The 22,015-nt window shown below is 36.1% G+C and overlaps 1 protein-coding gene across 5 annotated transcripts in view; it reads right to left on the reverse strand.

The window, feature by feature from the left end:
- The window catches only part of CEP112 (centrosomal protein 112), a 471,778-nt gene that overhangs the window by 406,643 nt on the left and 43,120 nt on the right, over window positions 1-22,015 (reverse strand). For all 5 annotated transcript variants that reach the window (XR_007131880.1, XM_047758132.1, XM_047758130.1 and 2 more), the window contains exons 5-8: window positions 19,838-19,931; window positions 17,298-17,375; window positions 6,597-6,644; window positions 6,261-6,338 (exon numbers count right to left, since the gene is read on the reverse strand). Coding sequence is in view for 4 of the 5 variants with exons in the window: in XM_047758132.1 (XP_047614088.1) it covers window positions 6,261-6,338; window positions 6,597-6,644; window positions 17,298-17,375; window positions 19,838-19,931 (298 nt within the window). In the remaining variant the exon portion in view is untranslated. The remainder of the gene's footprint in view (window positions 1-6,260; window positions 6,339-6,596; window positions 6,645-17,297; window positions 17,376-19,837; window positions 19,932-22,015) is intronic.

A 22,015-nucleotide genomic window follows, 5' to 3' on the forward strand; every position in this document is an offset into this window, starting at 1 on the left:
TATTTAAATTCTACATTTAACTAGTAGATTTGTAAAAGAAAAAAAAAATGCCCTATTGACATTACGTGTAAGGAAGAAGCAATGTCCCATTTTAGGGGATGGATAGGAACATTCAACTGGGTAGAGGTGAAGTTCAAAGGAAATACTCTATTTTCACAAAGAGAGCAATTTCTAACCATCTGTTCTCTGAAAACTGATGGTTGCTCTGAAAATTGATCTCCCCTTCTTGTGCTGTCTCTTCTTTCATTATCAGTGACAATGGTTTTCCAAATGTCTTAATCTATGTCAGAAATCTTTTTTAAGAATACTAAAAAAAAAAAAAAAAAAAACCCAAAACCACTGCTTGATTGTGCTCACTGTCACACAATTCTGTGATGTGGATATCACAGGAAATGTGTTAGCAATTACAAAGACAAACAAGTCCAAGGATGTCTGTGAATGACAGGCTAAGGTTACAAGGGATCACGGCCACCGAACATGCTTTCCCATAATGTCCAAATAAATTGAAATAAATTTTTAATCTTGAAACATGTTATAGGCATGTCTTTACCAACCAAAGCAAAACTACTACAGTTCTTCAACTCTAATAAAAGAATATTACAACTCTAATATAAGAATATTATAATACTAATTTAACATCAAAGGCATTTTCCACAAAATTATAAACTTAAACTGGAAGACGTGTGTTTAAAAGTTTGATTTCTTTTTTTTTCTTTTTGTCTTTTTGTTGTTGTTGTTGCTATTTCTTGGGCCGCTCCCAGCATATGGAGGTTCCCAGGCTAGGGGTCGAATCGGAGCTGTAGCTGCCAGCCTACGCCAGAGCCACAGCAACGCGGGATCCGGGCCGAGTCTGCAACCTACACCACAGCTCACGGCAACGCTGGATCGTTAACCCACTGAGCAAGGGCAGGGACCGAACCCGCAACCTCATGGTTCCTAGTCGGATTCGTTAACCACTGCGCCACGACGTGAACTCCTAAAAGTTTGATTTCTTAAAGCTACACAGTATTTTCAGGCTTTCCAAAGCATGAACAGGGTTAAATCGTCCATTACACAAAAACTATAATCTGTATAGAATTCCACATCACTCAATCCTCTCCACACTTACAACAGTCTTTAACATAAGCATGAAAGCCTCCTAAAGTTTGATTTCACAACATTAAGAACTGACCAACCTAGATTATCATCACTACTCATAATAAAGCCTCCAGAAATGGATCTGAGATTTAAATACAAAAATAAGATTTAAAAAAGAGACAAAACTATGAATTAATTTTTTTCATAATCTTGGAGTAAAAAAGGCTTTTCTACATAATACAAAAACCAGAAACCAAAGAGAAAACATGGATAGATCCAACTACTAAAAAGAAAACTTCTACACATTTAAAAAAACAAATAAAAAATACAGAGAAAAGTTATTTTAAGATATGACAGAGATCCGAATTTCTTAACATATAAATTGCTCTTAGGAATCACATCGAAGACAAACAATTTAGCAAAAATATGAAAAGCTTTAAGAAAAGACAGCTCACAGAAGTGAAATTAAAAAGACAATAGACAAAAAATGTTCATCCTCACTTACAATAAAAGCAATGTAAGTATCAAAACAACATGATGCTATTTTTCAACTCAGATAATCAAAAGTGTTTATAATTTAGTGTTGATGAGGAAATAATAAAACATACATTCTACTGCACTATCGGTAAAAGTATAAATAGGCCTAACCTTTTTTAAATAGTTCATTAAGATATACACAATTCACATACTATAACAGTCACTCAAAGTATATAATTCAATGTCTTTCAATACATCAGAGAATTATGCATCCATCACCACTATTGATTTTAGGACATTTTTCATCACTCCAAAAAGGAACTCTCATACTCACTAGCCATCACTCCCCATTCTCCCCCATGCTTTCAGCCCCAGGCAGACATGACCTTATTTTAAGGGCAATCTGCCAATGCCAATCAAAAATTTAAACGTACAATCCTGTCACTGAGTCATTTCCATTTCACAGGATTTATCATATAAGAAAAAACATACAATACACAAAAACATACATGGGGATATTCTTGAAATACTCTGTGTTGTAGCAACATACTCTACATAACCTGTATCCCTAGATAGAGACTTATATTAATAAAACGTGGTTCATCAGTAAAATACAACTATTTAAAAGGATGAAGCCACATTTAAAGTTAAACCCACACTGAAGCTAAAAAAGCAAAATATAACGGTATAGAGTATGATCTAGGATTGCATTTGAATTTTTAAAATGTTCCTAGAAACTTTTAAAGAGAATACACATTAAATTTTTAGCAATGATTATCTCAAAGAATAAAGATTATCTTGAAGAATAAAGATGCTGAGAAAATGAAGATTCAATATTTGATTTAATATTTAATTTTAAAATAAACTTATTTGAAACAGTGCTAGCTCTTACTTTTAAAACACTACCTAGCAACAACAAAAGCACTTTTAGATAAGAATACACGAGACACATTCGTGTTGTCTTATGTGGACATGCAAGAGTCTGCTAAATTTCAAAACAGAAAGCATTTTCCTCATGCCCATAAATAAATGTCTAACAAAAGTGACATAAGCAAGTGGACATAAGATTATCCTTCTAAAGGGTAACTACACACATTACAACATAACTACGCATTTAAGTTTAGGGGAAAATCCAAGTCAGAAAACTGTCTCTGGGACACAGACAAAATATTAAAGCACTACACTATTTTCTTTTTTTAATTCTTTTTTATCAAATGGACTTTTTTTATTTATCCATCTATTCATTCACATTCTACAAAAAAATCTGAGCCAGTTACACAAATACACAAAGTACAATAAGATTAAACAAAAAATTGGAAAGAATGTGAAAGAGTAAGAGACTACTAATGACAAAGGCTTAGGACAGTACACAAAATGCCTGTCATAAAATATCACGGGTGCTAAAAATACACTTTGGAAGTTCTGACCTTTCTAGTTACCAGGGTAGGGAACACCATGATCACGGACAGTATTACTATGAGTAGCAGAGCTACTCCACATGTAATTCAGGAAAATTCAGTGTTTTTCCTGGATTAAAGTCTGAATATCTTTCTTTTAATGATTAGTATTTCCTATTTCGAAAATGAAAATATTAAAAAATTTGTCCCAAAACTGGAAAAAAAACTTTTTAAAAACATGTGTTCTGTATTAAAAATATAATTAGCATTTTTACATTTACAAAGGCAACCGAAATAGCTACTTTACTCTGCCTTCATATGGCTCCTAATTACCCTTGCCTTTCTATATTCAGTCTCATTTTTACATATAATACTCTTCTTTACCTGTACCTTATAATCATGTATACTCTTCATGAGACTTCCAAGTATTTTTTGTTTAGGGCCACACCCGCGGCATATGGAAGCACCCCTGAGGGAACTCCTAATGCTTTTTGTTTTGTTTTATTTTGCTTTTTTTAAAACTATTGAAATAAAAAGCAATTACATTCTAAGAAGGCTTTTGGGAAGTAATACTTATTTTCATATGCACCTTCTTTGGAGAGTTTATTTTGAATTTCTTCCCTTTTAAAAACTGTTAATTGTTTTTACAAGTCAGTCCAAGTCATTATCAACCGTTTTTCCTTTTCCTTTTCCTGTTGAGGCTGCTTAGCATAGAATGATTACAATAATTGAAAGGACATGGTGTCTTTTTGCATTCTTGGAGGGTCTTTCATGAAATAATGTCCTATTCTTCATGATGACATCTTGGGTTAGGGATAAACACATCAAGGCTCCCAACATACATGTTGAAAGAAAAAAACACCCTTAAAGCTATCATGTATTGCATCAGAGACTCATTTTTAAATTTGCGTGGCTTTATTTTTTCCACACCCTTATGTTTTTATTTTTCTTTTTGGCATACTGTAAAAATATCTGTGGCATCATTGAGAAGCCTGCATGTAAACATCAACTTACACCATATTTTAAAACATATGCAGTGTATATTTTGGTTAAAATAACCCTTTGCGTAGTTACACAGTCATTTCTGACTATTTTTTATGAATTTTTTGATCATATTTTTTTCTCCATCCTAAAATATTTAGAAGTATACACTGAGTTGCCCTAGTGTGAAAATTATCTTAGTTTCATCTTTCTTTTACAGTAGTATTTGTGATCATAAAATAATTTGTGGATTTTTATTAAAGAAATTTTGGAAAATACAGATAGGTGTAAAGAGAAAATAAAATCACCTATGAAGCCAACAGCTAGAAATAAAAAACAGTGGTAAAATATCATCATATTGTCTTTAGTGTTTTATGTAGCCTGTAAACATTGTTTTCTCTTAGAAAATTAAGATGATATCATCTACATTGTTTTGTGCATCTTGAGTATTACATTTATTTATTAGTAACTGTAGTATAGTTCATATTATAGAAGTATCCTCAGCTAATCTAACCTATCCCTATTGTTGGGTATTGAGACTGAGTTTTCACCAATATAAATAATTCTGGGAAGAATATCCTTATATCTTTACCTTCATATGCATTTCTACATATTTCTTGGGGTAATGAATTATGTCTTCCACGGTAAAATTGAAATGATGGATTTTTAATAAGTTCAGTATCATAAACAATTTAACCTCTAAAATTAACATACTTGGAAGTGGGAGTTCCCGTCCTGGTTCAGTGGTAACAAAACCAACTAGCATCCATGAGGATATAGATTCAATCCCTGGCCTCACTCAGTATGGTAGGGATTCAACGTTGCCATAAGCTGTGGTGTAGGTCACAGATGCGGCTCGGATCTGGCATTGCTGTGCCTGTGACACAGGCCGGCAGCTGCAGCTACAATTGACTCCTAGCCTGGGAACTTCCATATGCCAAAAGCGCGGCCCTAAAAATCAAAATAATAATAATTACATTAACACACACACACACACACACACACACACTAGCAGTGCACTAAGAAACAAAACCCTGTATGCCTTAAATTGGAGCTATCAAATGATGGAATATTACTGAGATCAGCAGCAAGCATTCTACCAGGTTGAAATTTAAAAGAAACAATAGCCCTTCCTCCTCCATTATCAACAAAAATAAACTTATATGCTCAAGATATAATATGGAATATCTAAGAAAACATCAGCATCTGTGTGATGTTTTATAAATAGGGTGAGAAGAAAACTATCATGTTGAAAATATCCAGATTGAAATTAAATTTCAGAAGTTCTTAGAGGCCTCTCATTAAAATGAAAGAATAAATTATTTAAATAAATTAATTGGAAACATTAAGTCCAGTAATATTTTTCCCATTTACACATTTAAATAGTGCATTGCACTTTACAAGTTACATACATATTCACTATTCTCATTTGTTGGTAACAAGACTATTTAAACAAAAACTAAACTAATTTTTTTACTTCCCGGGGTCATATAACTAGAAAATGGTTAAGGCAGGTTACAAACATAGTTTTTCAGGTACCTGATCTAACAATCTTTCATCATACCACACAGATAACCAAAGTGTTTCACTGGGGCCATAAGCAACAATGAAATAATACTGACGATTTTTTATTTTACCAGAATGAAATTTTTAAAGGAAAATAATAAAGCAAACTAACTTTTGTTAAAGACTACTACATGCGAAGTACATAGGTACTCAAAGACCACAGAATCTTCATACTGATCCTGTAAAGCAGGTACCTCCCACGTTGCATGACAAAAACTGCAAGAATACGTTTCTGCCACTTTCACAGAGCTGTGATTTCCCAATCGCACAGGATTTAAATCCCAATCCCAATCACACATACTTGACTCCACAGACTTGGCTCTTAACCGGTAAACAACACCGTCTCTCTAAGAACTCTACTTTCAAATGACCAAAGAAAGTATATTGTATCATACTAGCTTAATTTAGCAGGTCAATTTAAAAATAGCAGAAATCATAAAAATAGTGAAACTAAAAAGACATATTATAAATTGAGATAAAGGGAGGAGGGAGGGATTCACAAAATTGCCCTTTCCCAAAACCCCTGATCATCAGGAATTGACAGTCAGGAGAGAGGCACTCAGCACAGTGCGTCCAGCAGGTGTGCAGCCAGGACAACAAAACAGAAGATGCAAATTAAGAAGTAGAAAGATACCCCTGCCTAACTTGCATCATTGTTTATATTTGTACCAACAACAACCTCTTCCTACCATGAATCATTATCATATACAATACAAAAATTATGTTAATAAATTAGATACATCAGAAATATCTCGATCCTACCTCTTTCTCATGCATTCGAGAACATAAATGATCATCATGGAGACTGCTGGATTTTCTCAGGCTGAATTTGGGAGTCATCTGTTGAATGAGTAAGAATTATTCAATACTTTTTCAGGCCTGGTTTATCCAAAAGTAAACTCTAAACTGCCTGAAGTTCATGCCAAAATAATACCAACACTGGAGGGAAAATGTAGTTAATTCACTGCCAAGTGATAGGATTAATAAGACCACCATGCTTCATAATATGGACCTGGATTATTTTCTGAAAACAACTTAATGATTATTCTATTTTGAAATATCTGAACATAGGAAAAGTTTAGTGCAATTCTCACCTACCAAAGTAATTGGGATAGGCTTCTGTCTCAGATACCGAGGATTTTCTATCTGAAAATTTAAAAATAAAGACATTAATATTTGAGTTTTAATTAAACTGTGATTTGGAAATGTTTTCCATATGTCTTAATCTAGTCTGTTTCTTAGAATGGGTAATGCATAATATATTTTAGTGGTCTACTAACAAATAAAATATAAAATGTAAACCCTTCTGCAGACACAAATACACCTTCATGATTCTCTCGCAGCCAAACTACCCAGCCCCATCACCACTACTCCTTAGCTCACATTTTACACTCCCTGCGTTCTGAATGACTTACATCATCAGAATATAGCAGGTCCTCCTGTGTCTCTCCACCTCTACGCGTTACTGTCACCCTCCACCCCATATAAGCATGCACCTATCATCTCAAGTCTCAATCACTACTCGCCCAGGAAAATCTGGCGTATGAATCCTTAAATGTACCTCCATAATAGCAACTTAAATACGAAATTCCTTTGGGACTCCTGTATCTACCCTTCAAACTCATCTACCCCAACATGCCCTATATTCAAGGACACCAAACAACGTGCTTTATCTTGAAGGCACAACATACATTCTCTGAGTCTTTGCAACCTGTGAAATCATTCTCCCAACTTCTTCACACAGTTAACTTAATCAAGATTCTTAGTTCTGGAATCTCCCCCCCGCCACCCCCCCCCAGGGAAATGTAGTTACGTTCCTATAACTCCAGTCATACCCTGGAGGCTCGTTCCCTTTTGTGATCTAACATCTCTCTTCTGCAAAAGACTGGGGACTCTGAAAACAGACTAGGACTGTCTTGTAGCCCACCTATTTCCTACACCCACCACAGGGCCCAGTAGGTAGTGGGTGACCCATAAATACTAAGAGGAAAGGAAGGGAGGGAGGGAGGAAAGAAAGAAGGAAGGAAGGGGTAACTGCATCCAACCCCACCCTCTTCTCAGCTCCTAAAGTAGCCTGTGTGTCTCTTCTAGCTCTTCTATTGTATCGAAGAGCTTATCAGTATGTCTCCACATCTGTCTTTAAGCACAATGAATGCAAGGACAATGACCTCTCAATTTTGTATTCCTGGTACCTAGCACAATACTTAACATGTAGTAGGTTTTCAATGAAACTTTTATTGAATTAATATACTATATAGAAATTAGAAATACTGATTGTTATCCCAACTAGTTCATCCACAAATGAAGTGATAATCAAAAATCGCTATCACAGAATTCCAATCTCTTAACATTATAAACCCACAATTTACTACATGGATAATCTCAACATATACAAAAATAAAAATGTAACACTAACCATGACTTCAGTGTAGGATATTGGTTCTTACTCTGAAGTATACCATTAGCATCAACTGACAAACTTTTTCAAATATGTATTACTAGTCTCCACTCTTCCAAAATCCCATTGTGTTTTCAAAAAGATCCCAAATGATGCATTATAGTTCATAATTAATGGAAGATAAACATCCATATCCAATGTGACAGCAAAGTTCAGGATAAAGAATCAATTAATCAAAGAATATAGAAGAAAAAGGAGTTCCCGTTGTGGCGCAGTGGTTGACGAATCCGACTAGGAACCATGAGGTTGCCGGTTCGGTCCCTGCCTTGCTCAGTGGGTTGACGATCCGGCGTTGCCGTGAGCTGTGGTGTAGGTTGCAGATGTGGCTTGGATCCCGCGTTGCTGTGGCTCTGGCATAGGCCGGAGACTACAGCTCCAATTAGACATTAGACCCCTAGCCTGGGAACCTCCACATGCCGTGGGAGCAACCCAAGAAATAGCAAGAGGACAAAAGAAAAAAGAAAAAAAAAAGAATATAGAAGAAATGAAATTAAAAATAGAACTAAAAAAATTTAAGCCTCTATAGCAACAGATAGGATCTGAAGAATAACTACATTTCAGCACCTAGCCTAGGAGAAATTTAAAAAATAATTTTTTTCACCTGGAGGCTGGTTCCCATAAAGTAATAACAACTGTCTGAATTTAAATACCTCTCCCCATCCTCCAAAAACCCATGTAGATCAACAAAGCAAGCACATAAAAATACCCATCACTCACATCCATATCATGAGAGGGAGAAAGAGATTATAAAACCTTCAAATAATAGCTAAGTGGCCAAAGAAAGATCATAAATCAGCAGAACTAGATCCTGAGCCAAACCACAGTGATCACATGGAAAAAAGGAAGTCCTGAGGGTCCTAGTGGTGGTGACACATAAACGTCATCAATGTTGACCTGTAGAAGGAGAATGGTCTGCCTTAAGTGGGTCAGACAAAAGCCCTGACAGATCAGAGTGCTGGAGACAAAGGGTCAAAAGAAGGTCACGGGAAGTGTGAGGAAAGAAGGCAATCTTAGGAGGGAACCACTTCTGTGGTAGAGGGAGGCCCCTTAGAAGGAAGGTTGTCCAAGATGAAAAAGAAGCTGAAGAAAGGGGACTAAATAATTAGCCTATAATAGTTATACAGAAACAAGACAAAAATCAAAGAACCAGAAGACAGGACAAAATGACAACTACAAAAGGCACCATCTATTAAAGAAACTGAAGTTCAGTGGAGCAGGAGAAGAGAGTCTTCCTGAATTAAGAAGTGACGTAAGCTACCAAGCTACCCCTCTCATACGATCACTGGCTATTGCTCGTTCAGAAAAATCTAACATAAATAATCATGAACAGAAAAAAGAATCTGGTAGCCATTAAAACTTAAAGCAAAAAACAGAAAATCAAATCAAAGCCTGTCAGCAGAATCATTCTTTAAAAATCACGAAATAGAAGAAAACAATAATAGAGTCCTCCTTTTGAGCCCTCTGTCTCCAGACTCCTGATTCCTCAGGTTTTGTGCATGACGCAGTTATGGTAGGCCACTCTCCTGCAGGTCAATATTTGATGATACTTATGTTCCACCACCACTAAGACAACATGTATTCAAGTATAGCTTTTCAATAATTTCAAGGAAATCATAAAGAGAAGAAGAAGTAATGACAAAAAATAGAAGTTAAGTAGAGGCTGACCAAACAAACACATGGCAAAGTTGCCAGATGCCAAATCAATACATAAAAGTCAACTGCATTTCTTTAAATTAGCAAAAATCATCTAGATAAAAAGATGACTTTACAAAGATATTTATAATCATAAAAATATATATAATACCTAAAAGTAAATCTAAGAAAATACATATAAATTATGAAGAAAATAATTAAGCTTTTTTGAAAGACACTGAAAACTGAAATAAAATAGAGTGAAACCATGGTTTTGGATAGCTTCAATATTGCAAAAGTGTCAATTCTGCTCAACTTGATTTTGTGACTAAATTTATCTAAACCTTGGAGATCCCGTTGTGGCTCAGCAGGTTAAGAACCCACCTAGTATCCATGAGGATGAGAGTTCAATCCCTCATTCAGTGGGTAAGGATCTGGTGTTGCTGCAAGCTACTGCATCGGTCACCGTTGCAGCTCGGATCTGGTGTTGCTGTGGCTGTGGTGTAGGCCAGCAGCTGCAGCTCCAATTTGAGCCCTAGCCCAGGAACTTCCATATGCCACAGGTACAGCCTTAATAAGAAAAGAAAAAAAAGTTTTTAATTTTATCTAAACCAATATCTCAAAAGAGTTTTTGGAAAATTTAATGAACTCATTATAAAATGTACATAAATAAATAAAGGGACAAAAATAGCCAAGAAATGCCTGAAGAAAAAATCAAGGTGGGTTGTCTTATAAGACGTAATAAAACTATAGTAATAAAAATAAGTCAAAGGAACTAACTGGAAAGTATCAGAAACCCAAATATATATGAAAATATAATTATGAAATGTAATTGTAATGTATACATGTAAGGATAACCTGACCCCCTTGCTGTACAGTGGGAAAATAAAAAAAAAAGAAAATATATTTATGAAAGCTATAGCACTGCAAATTATTGCGAAAATAAGGATGTGTTCAATAAGAGGAAATAAGAGGGGATCCCTTCCTCACACCATATAACAACAAATTCCCAGAGGATTAAATACTTATAATTAAAAGCAGAACTATAAGAACTTTCAGGAGACAATTGACAGGAATGACTTCAGTGCTCAGAGTAGAGAAGATTTCTTTAAACAAGACATACCAAAAAAGCATAAATAAAAAATAAACTAATAAATCTGACCACTTCTCTCTTAAAAAGATATTATAAATAAATTGAAAAGGCAAGCCATAAACTGGAAGGAAATATTTGCACAAATAATTCATCTATAATATTTATAAAGAAGGTCTTCAAACATCAATAAAAGAAAGAACAACCCATCAGGAAAAGATAGGAAAAACTTAAGACACGTTTCACTGACAAAGAAATCTGAATGACATAAAGATATGAAAATGCGCTCTATCTGCTTAGAAATATGAAAACTGTAAAGTAATACCACAAGCAGATGGTATTTTACAGCCACGAGACTGGCATACATGAAAAATTTGACAATGGAAGTGTTCCAGATGTGGAGCACTACCATTGGGTGTATGAATTAGTGTATTTACTTTGGGAAACATTTACTAAGTAAAGATAATAATAAAATCTACTTAAATATCATACTAGACGAAGAGGCATAGTCTTTGGTAAATAGTACTGTACTATATATAAACAGCTTTTTGAAAAATAGAGGTAGCAAATTTCCAGCAGGCAGCAAAGTACATTCAATAAATATTTATTGTCTGAAGGTATATATATGAAAAGTAAGTAACCATTCTCTATATCTGGAATGGAAAAAACCAGCATAGAAAAAAGCAAGTCCTTCAAAGACACACACCAATCTGCAAGTACATAAAACCCTAATTCATGAAGCAGAATTAAATATACAGGGAAAAATAAAGGAAGAGGGAAACAGAATTCTCAAAGATGCTCAAGCTCTAATTAAGCTTAAAATTTAAAACCAAAAGCCAAGAAAACCATCTGTGACTTATTTTTACTCAGCTCTACATTTATAAGCAGGGTACAAAATATTGGTTTAGCTAATTACAATGTAGCCTTTCAACTACACAGAAGTAACTCCTATTTCATCCTATTCATCTTTAAAAGCATACAGAAGTTCACAGGACTCATTCTGTTATCATAAATTTCCTTTCTCAAGTTGACCTCCCACAAAAAGAAAACGTCTATTCTAATATTTAAAAGCAAGAGTAAACGCTGTAAACAATTATAAATCTTCTGTTGTTGTTGTTCATTTATAATATGTTGAGTTTGTCTCATAATCACTTTTAATATGTAATGAGAATTATTCATAGTAGAGCATGTTCTTGAGTCTATTTGAGGGAAATAAGCAATCTATTTTCTGATTTCATAACAGCAGCCAGATGTGCTTTGAAGTTAAATGTTCCCACTCTGTAATCCTCAAGTAACATGGACTTGAAGCAATCTGTAAACAGTCTTAACATTTACTTTTGCCATGCTCTTTTAGAACACTTCTTGTTCTCTCATAATACCTCAAGAAAGAGTACAATAAGGAATGTCCAAAATGGAAGATAAAAAGGACTTATGTGAAACATTAAAGCCCAACAAAATATTACACAGAAAGCAAAGCCAAAAATAATTAAGGTCCAATAGCATGAGTAAATCACATAATAGAACATTTCTTGTTTAAGAACCAAAGAGAATCACAGTAATAAATAATAATTTAGACATAAATACAGATATCTAATTGCTCTATAATGAAAACTGGCTTTTGACATTTTATTGTGTTTAGTTTTTCAGCGGGATTGTTCAATTACAAAGCATTGTCAGTTTGTTTCTTCAAACTGTACAGAATTTGCTCAAACTGACCTCCATATAGAGGTAACTATATAACTAGTGTTGATCAAATAGAGATGTTCCAAGGTTCCAGAAAAAAACAGAAAGACATTTTATCTGATATTTTAGCTATCTTAGAAGAAGGGACATTATTAAGCAACATATTCTAGCAACACAACTACACTTAGTGTTTTTAAGTCATAGCATTCATCAGAAGAACTACCAAAACTCTTTCTATAGCATAAAATAAATTCAGTCATCAATGTCAAATAAATAATGCTCCAAAATAATGTTTTTAAGTCAATATTTTAGAATTTGAAAAATGTTTTCCACGGGAAAAAATACTACAAATGAAGGTTCATTCATTGATTTCACATTTCAACAAATATTTAATAAGCACAAACAACAAATACTTAATTCACATTTCAACAAATATTTAATAAGCACAAACAAATTACATATATAGCCATCATTCACTGGCACAAGGAAAAGCAAATAAGTCCAAGGAACAGAAAGGAAATATACATGTACTGCCACCTGATTTATGAGACACAAACACTGCCATGCAGTGGGAAAACAGGCTTTTCAATAAATGGGAGTGTCAGGTGTATATTTATAAAGGTCAAAAACAAATCTTAACTCCCCACCTTACAACATACACTATAATCGCCTCCAGAAGGTATGTAATTCTAAATAGGAAACGTGAAACAATAGAGCTGCTAGAAGAAAACACAGGAGAACATCTACAGAAACTTAAGATAGTCAAAGACCTTAGAACACAAAAAGCACTTTTTCATGAGATGAAAAAATTATAAAAATGAACTGCATTAAAATTAAAAATTTCTCTTCATAAAAGATACCAGTAAGAGAAGGTAAGAAAGCAACAAGGTGGAAGAAAATATTTATAACATTATATATTTCTGAAAGATTCATCCAGAATAGATAAAGAGCTCTTACATATCCATAAGAAACAGACAACACAACAGGAATGTTGGCAAAGTCTTAAGGAAGCACTTCTCTCTGAGCTGTCAATCAACATATTAAAAGGCACTAACTTTATCAGTAATCAGGAAAATACATATTAAAACCACACCATGCAGTGTCATTAACCATTCTCAAGAATGGCTAAATTTTACCAAGTATTGAAGAGAAAGCAGAGGAACAGGGACTGGTATACTGGGCTGATGAGGATGAAAATAGGCAAAATCCCTTTAGGAAACTGGAGGAAGTTCTAATATGGTGCAGCATACCGGAAAAGTTAACAGTACATTGTTGCTGCAGCCGTGGCACACACAGGTTGCAACTCTGGGGTGGGTTTGATCCCTGGCCTGGGAACTTCTTCCTGCCGCCGGTACAGAAAAAAAACAAAAAAACAAAAAACTGGCAGCATTATCTGATGCATCAATTAGTTTTTAGCTGCATAAAAAAATCACCCCAAAGCTTCATGGTTTCCAACTAGACCACTTCACTTAGCTCAGGACTATGGGGGTCGGCAACTCGGGCAGTTCATCTACTGAAATAGCTCATCTCACCTAGACTCGCTCTTGTGTCTGCTTACCAGCAGGACAGCTGATCCTGAGTGACCGATTAGAACAATTCTCTACAGGCCACAGTGAGTAGGAGAGCCAGGCTTCCCACTGTCCCTACAGGGAGAGTTAAAGGGCACCCCAGGCTGCTAACAGCTCAACAGCTCACAAGGTACCCTTTAGCTCTTGACAGGAAGGTTCATCCCTCTCTGAGGGACCTCCAAGTGAGGGTGCCTGACTACAGATGCTGCTACACTGAGGAGGCCCTGCAGGATCAGGGGGAGCCCTGCTCCTGCTGACCTCACCCGGCTCCTTCCAGGCCCCAATCCCTCCACTGCATGTGCTGAGAGTTTCACTGCACAGATTCTGCAGGCCCAGATCCCACTTTCCTGCTCTGCTTCCAGAGATCTGACCTAAGGGGTCTACCTAAAGAGGCCTCATGTCTGTATCCTCCTGGTGGGAGTGAGGCTTTGCAGTCAATACGCAGACCAAGGGTGGGAGGGCTGGGTGGCTGGTGACGGGAAGGAAAGGCCCAGGAGAGTCCTCCTCCTGAGGGTCCCCCACCCATCCTCAGAAAAAAAGAAAAAAGAAAAAAATTATAAAAGAAGTCATGCATGAAGTATATAAAATACGGTAACAAAGCAAGAAAGCCTCCCCAAAGCTCAAGGTTAAGAAGGTTAAAGAATAATGAAAAATAATACAGGAGGAATATTAATTTCTAGGTTTAGGAAGTAAATCTCTACTTGAATTACGTATTCTTAAAGAAAATAGTAACACACTCCTGAGAAAATAATATATTTGGGGAAATATATTTTTAACAATAACTAGAAAATTCAAATTCTACAACATCTAATGTATCAGAATGAAGGTATTGACAGGCATACCAGCAATATTAAAAGTGTGCCCTTAGCATAGAGTACAAAAATTAACCAGTATTAACTGATGATTCAGAGGAAGAAAGGAAAAAAGTCCATGCACATTCTCATACAAAACTAAAATCAAAGCAAAATCTACGCTTTTTAATACACTGGATATTTAAATTATTCTGCTGTGATCAAGAGATATCATTCAATCTGATTATGCATAAATGTTATAAATATATTAAAAGGCAAACTTTTATATTTTACACTGTTAGTGCATTCTTTGAAAAATAAAAATGTGAAATAAAACCCCAGGCAGTCCTAGTTTTACAGCATTACCTCAAAATATTTTAGATGTTTTCTCTTAATTTTATTATAGGAATGAAAATTTTAATCCTCTGAACAGTTAAATAATCGTGAAAAGTACATCAGAAGTTTCAAATGGCTAAGGGCAAAGGCAAGTTTAAAAGGATAGCCCGGAATTTTATTTTTCACTTTGATTTTGCTTTCTGGCAAGAAGAATCTGTCTTTCTGAGAGGTCTCCTAAGCTCCTCTCCCAAAGTGTAACTCAGGACTTTTCCTCCAAAGGCAACTTCCCCTCCCCCTTCAAACATGAAAATGTTTTTCTTTTGACTTTCTCATTATCAGTACTAGTTCTCTCTTGTCTTTCATTAACATACTCCCCAAATGAGTAGGAAATTCATGTTGCTTTAAATTCTTACCTGTTCCCCTCCTTTCTGACTGAGGCCAGCCCTCCTCACCCTGCAGTCTCTAGAGACCAGAGCTGTTCCACGCTCAGGGTGCGACCACCACCTCGAGCTGTATGACTACTAAATAGTCCAGCCTGAGACTCGGGAAGCTGAAAACCTGGAACTCCCCAGTTAATCTCACCATCTCTTCAAATTCCACGGGTCTAAAACTCAAACTCTTAAAGTGGAGTGAGTCCCCATCTGACAATCGATAAACTGACAGAAAGCCAACATTCCCATTTCTTAGAACCAAGTCTTCAGGTGCCCCCTGTTCAGCCCACCATCACCAAGCATTCTTTATTCCCTTCGAATGACTCTCCTTTCCAGTCCCACCTTCCTCACAGAAATCACACCAGTGTGAAGCCCACTACAAACACCGAAAAGAGGACTGGTTCCCTTCCTCCATTTCTATGCACGTCAGTAGAACCGTCATAAGACCACCTAGTCAATGTCCCTAACGCACTGCTTTCACTAAGTAGGAAGGGTTTCAGGGCTAAAAAAAAAAAAAAAAAAAAAAAAAAAAAACACCATCCCCAATGTCAGTGAAGAAGTGAGAAACAGACAATCCTATTGACTGCTGGTTGGAAAATAAATTGGAATACACTTTCTGGAGGGCAATATACCAAGAACTAAGATAACCTAAGGAAGCAACCAAATAGGTACAAAAAGATCCTTTGAAGGAATTTTATTGCAGCATTATCTGTATTAGCAATAAACTGGGAGCAACCTAAATGTTCAAAAATGTCAGAATGCTTAAATAAGTTGTGAAATATCCACCCAAAAGAAAAACTAGTGCTACCATTAATAATAATCATGTTAATAGAACTATAATAAACTTATACCAAATTTAAAATAGCACATAATAAAATAGTATTTATAAAATGACCCCAATTTTGCTTACATTTTAATTTTATACATACACATGGAAAAAAATGAGGGAAAGATATATGTAACAAAATGTTAATGACACATCTCTTAGTGTTAAGATTTTAAAACATCTTTTATTCCTCTGACATTCTGTATTTCTCAAATTTTTCAAATTACAAATTATTTTTATAATAACATGGGGTTTAAAAAATTGATTAAACCGCTTTCACTGCCTCAAAGCATTTAAACAGCAGATATGTAAAGCAGAATGTGCAGGTGAAAAAAATTGACCTCCACCACTCACTATTGCCTCAGATTTAAAAGCTAAACTTCTCAATTTAGCATGCAAAGCTCTAACATAATCCAGCTTGCCCTCTAATCCTCTACATAAACCCCAAAGATCCAGTCAAGACAGGTCACTTAGGCCACTACACCTTCTTCATGCCTACTTCTGCCTTGAGTTCCTAGCTCCCTTTCTCTGCCTACCCAAACACATCCACGCCCCAGCCATTGCACATGAGAACTGCTGTCCATGATGGAAGCTCCCCCAGGAAGTCTCCCAGGGGACCGTTTAACCCAAACGACCTTGCTTCTCCAAGTCCTCCCTCCCTGCCCTCCGCCTCGGTATTCCACTTCCTAGATAACTCCTGTTGGTCTCTGATCATATACTGTCTTAAATGCAACTGTGTCACACACATATCTCTCACTTTACCAACAAGAAAGGCAGCCTTTCGAGGGCAGGGACTGTTTTATGTGTCTTTGGAAGGACATTTCTCTCTCCTGTTCCCCAAGTCCCTCTCCATGTGAACACAGTACTAAATGTCTAATACCCAATAATACTCTCTCTTTAGAATTAATTAGTTCAGTTGTTTTCCAAATACAATATGCATTGCGCCACATCAATAGACATACATAAAACAAACAACTTTTTTACCCCAAGGTTCCAACTATTAAGGCGAGCTTCGATGTCACTGTCATCCAAAGAAAGAGCAGATTTTTGCGAATGACCTTCCTGAAACACAAAAGAAAAGAGAGAGATGTGATGAAAAAAAGAAAGAAAAAGAAAGACAGGATGGCAGGGTGGAGGAAAGAAGAAAGGAGGAAGGAAATAAAAAAGGAAGGAGGGAAAGAAGGAAGGAAAGGAGGAAAGAGGGAGGGAGGAAGTGAAGGAAGGAAGGGAGGGAGGAAGGAAGGAAAGGGAGGAAAGAAGGAAAGGGAGGGAGGAAGGAAAGGGAGGGAGGAAGGAAGGGAGGAAAGAACGGAGGGAGGGAGAAAACAGGACAAAATTCATGTCATTCAGAGTAATGAGAGTTTCGTGTGCTTTTCTGGTAATGCTATACTGCCCTTGGAGGAAAGGATTATGTTACAACTGAGCTAGCTCTCAATGCTAAATAATGACTGTTTATTACAGCTGCTTAGGGCTATGAGATGCCTTCACAACATATTCACACAGTAACTACATTTCCAAAAAAAAAAAAAATCAAAAGAATATTTAAAAAAATAATCCAGACTCTTCTCTTTAAATTCTTTTACAAACAGTTTTAAGTGTGGTATACCACAGTAGCTTAAAGGGGGGTAGGGGAACACTTGAAAAGATGAATTAGTTACTCTTATTAAAATCAGTTAACAGGAAAGTTTGTGTTGATGTCCAAGAAGCTCTTTGTTCTTAAATTAATTCGCATTCATACACTGAATATAAAGAGAAAAAAGCTTTGGGTTCACATCATGAAAACATAATCATTCTTTACTTTTTTAAAAAATTAAAATTCCATGCTTTTTCCCCCTTCCATACAATTTATTATGTAACATATTTATCAAGCCAGATTAAAGTTATAATAAACTGAGGAGAGCCAAAGATCTATGCCCAGAAAAGGACAATGATCTGAAAGCCCTAAAAACTTAAAAAGTTAACACTGCATAAAATAATTTATATTTTATAATACAGCCAAAAATATGTATTTTATTTAAATTTAAATTTAATTTGCTGGTGTAGCATTTTCATGCTTATAGAAAACCTCATTACTAATAAATCTATTTACCTGTGGTCATTTAAATTATCTGAAGTGATGAAAAAATACTAAAATGTTCTTCATATTTTACAGCCTCCAAATTTCTACTGAATAAAAATGCTGGGTTTATTACATATACTAATTAAATCATTATTTCCTCTACTGCTGGTCCCTTGTTTCCTGGTGGTTTCTAGGGGGGTCTTTTTAGGCCCACACCCACGGCATAAGGAAGTTCCCCGGCTAGGGGTCAAACCAGAGCTGCAACTGCTGGCCTATGCCACAGCAGTGCCAGATCTGAGCTGCATCTGTGATCTACACCACAGCTCAAGGCAACGCCAGATCCTCAACCCACTGAGTGGGGTCAGGGATCAAACCCATGTCCTCATGGATACTAGTCATTACTGCTGAGCCACAAGGGGAACTCCTGTCCCTTGATTTTTGAATGGGTTTTTTTGGTGTGTGAGAATATCTTTAAAAATGTACCTCCCTTGTTTATTTTGAGTAAATATAATGGTTGATAATGAATCCACAAATATTTAAAATGTGCTACTCTTTATATTAAAATGTTTATGAAAGTTCCAAATTGGAACTTTCTGTCACTGGAGAAAACGTAAGGAGTTCTGTTTAGAGCAATATGTGCTCAAACATTCATGCACTGCACATGACCTCCTTGTAGCTAAAAGTCTTAAAACCCAAGACAAGCCAAAGTGACCCAAGAAGGACTGCAGTTAAGCAGACAAAGTCTAACTGGAATGCTCATCAATGCCATGTTCAGACCAAACCTGAGTTAAGACATTAAATGCAGGCGTTCCCGTTGTGGCGCGGCAGAAACAAATCTGACTAGGAACTACACAGTTATGGGTTTGATCCCTGGCCTCGCTCAGTGGTGTTGCCATGAGCTGTGGTGTAGGTTGCAGACGTGGCTTGGATCTGGCGCTGCTATGGCTGTGGCATAGGCTGGCAGCTACAGCTCTAATTAGACCCCTAGCCTGGGAACCTCCATATGCCGTGAGTGTGGCCCTCAAAAGCCAAAAGCCAAAAAAAAGAAATGCAGAACAGGTATTCCTATTTCAAGATATAAACAGTTTACCTTCATCAGCAAGGCAGTGTTCCCTACTTCTCTACAAACTAATTCCAATGTCTTAAGTTTATGACCATTGTGTGTCTAATCATTTTTATACATCCTGAGTAAAAGGGGAAAAAATAACTGAAAAAATGAAGCTTTCCAAAGTTACTCATGTCAATGCACCGGAAAAATGACAGACTGATGAACACGATGCCTCAGAATCTGAGAAAGTAGAAGGAACACTGCAGAATATACCAAATACACCATTTGCTGTGAAATCAGCATGTTCACCAGAACCTTCAGACATTATTCGTTGTTTGTACACAATCATTGGAATTTGTGGAGATACTTCAAAACAAAAAGTAAACAGAGAAAAACAAAGGTAGAATGTGATCTTACAGAACTCTTCGGGGTAATAATCTGTCCGTCTTCTCTGTAGGTTGGACTCACAGACTGCGATCTGGTTTGGAGCTTTGCAATGCATTGTTCCCTACTAAGAGACCAAAACAGTCGCAGTCAGAATCAGGGCGATTCAGAGGACAGAGGGGTATTCAAATCTAGGATTACCATACTTTTTTCTTTTGGAAAAGAGATGACTATTTATATTAACAATGATGTTTCAGTAGCAAATAAAAAAGAAATATGAATAATAACCACTCATATTTCTCACATTTTATTTCAATCAGAGTAAAACATAAATAAAATGTCACCTAAATGCCACATGCTTTCTTAGAAATGAATGCAATTGTTCAGTGGGACTATAATAAACCATGTGTATTTCCCCCTCTTCCAACGTATAGGAAGAGAAAAAACGAAGCATACATTCTCAGAGAAGATTGTTATTTTAAAAGGTTAGCAAGTTTTGTTGGATTCATGTCTCACACCATGAAGTCTTAAAATCAATAAAATGGTAAAACTTTTATTTTTATGTAGCTGAAAGTGTGAGTTAATTTGAAACCATGTCAGAAGCCACAAATAAATCAAAGTCTTAAGTTTTAAAATATGCCATGTTAGTTCAGGCAAAATGTGATAAAGTACAGCATAAATAGGAAATAAATAGTTTAAGCTCCTAGATGAATTCGAACAAAAAGATTTTTCTCCAATATAAAACATAGCTCAAAAATACCATTCCCAATATTCTCCTTTAGCCTGGAGTTTCCCATATATTTATATTCAAGCTACTTCAATGAAAGTTCCCTGATTTACAAATATCTACTCTCTAAACAGCTGTTTCAAGATACACAAAAAGAAAATGAACTATTATTTAATGAATTAAAGTCACTAATTTTCAACCACTAGCCTTATCAGGATTTCCTTTACAAACTGTGGGTCATACTAAACACGCCCAAAAGTCAGAATAGTGGTTCAAGAAGACAAGATTAAAATGAATGTGGTTTTTGGCAGTTAACATTGACAGAATAACATTCCTTAGACTAGTTACTAAGTAATTTACAGTGCCTGAAAAAACTGTTTTTTGTTTGTTTGTTTGTTTTTTGTCTTTTTGCTATTTCTTTGGGCCGCTCCTGCGGCATATGGAGGTTCCCAGGCTAGGGGTCGAGTTGGAGCTGTAGCTGCCAGCCTACACCAGAGCCACAGCAACGTGGGATCCGAGCCGCGTCTGCAACCTACACCACAGCTCACGGCAACACCGGATCGTTAACCCACTGAGCAAGGGCAGGGACCGAACTCGCAACCTCATGGTTCCTAGTCGGATTCGTTAACCACTGCGCCACGATGGGAACTCCTGAAAAAACTGTTTTAAAGAGAGCCGTTGACTTTTTTTTATATGCCTGCTCAATAGCCCAGATATCCAAATACTAAAAAATAAATGAGAAAAATAAAGCAATATTTTGAAAATATTCTCATCAGCCCATGTGTCTGAGCGGATACAAGCATTTAAAACTTAGCATGTGAGAAGAGACACCCTGATATATCATACTAAGCAGTGGCCTGTTCTTCTTTAAGAATAGATTAAACAATCATAAAAAGAGCTATATTTAAAAATTGAAAAATGCTTAAATATTAACAGTAATTCTCCTCATAGAAAATATTAATAAAAGAGAGGACTGAAACATTTATCTATTTATTACACAGAGTGCATACATAAAACAACAGGTCCTTTTAAGTCACTTGCAGCTGTCCTCAGCACCAATCTACCTCTTTCCCTTCACAATAAATTTTCAAAATAAGTTACTGAATCCATGTCCTAACCTGCCACATACTTTCCGATCAACTACAACCTGACTTCTACTCGTGCCCAGAGGGCTGTAAGTCAAGTCACCAATGATCTCCTACTTGCTCAAGCAAATGAGCGGTAATCTGTCCTCACCTGGCTGATCTCACTAAGCCATTAGAGACTGGGTTTTTAAAATGCCACGTTTACCGGCTCCATAGAACCGTTCTTTCGTGGTTCTCATCTAATCCTTCAGAAATCTCCTTTACAGCTTTTTCACTAGCTTTTCTTTCTCTGCCCATCTCATACATACCATCATCCCTGGGATTCTGTGTCTGAACTTATTTATTTTCCTTGCATGTGCTCTCCCTGGACAATCCAACATACTATTAGTTTTTCAAATA

The sequence above is a fragment of the Phacochoerus africanus genome, chromosome 14, assembly GCF_016906955.1.
Source record: "Phacochoerus africanus isolate WHEZ1 chromosome 14, ROS_Pafr_v1, whole genome shotgun sequence".
Taxonomy (NCBI): Eukaryota; Metazoa; Chordata; class Mammalia; order Artiodactyla; family Suidae; genus Phacochoerus; species Phacochoerus africanus.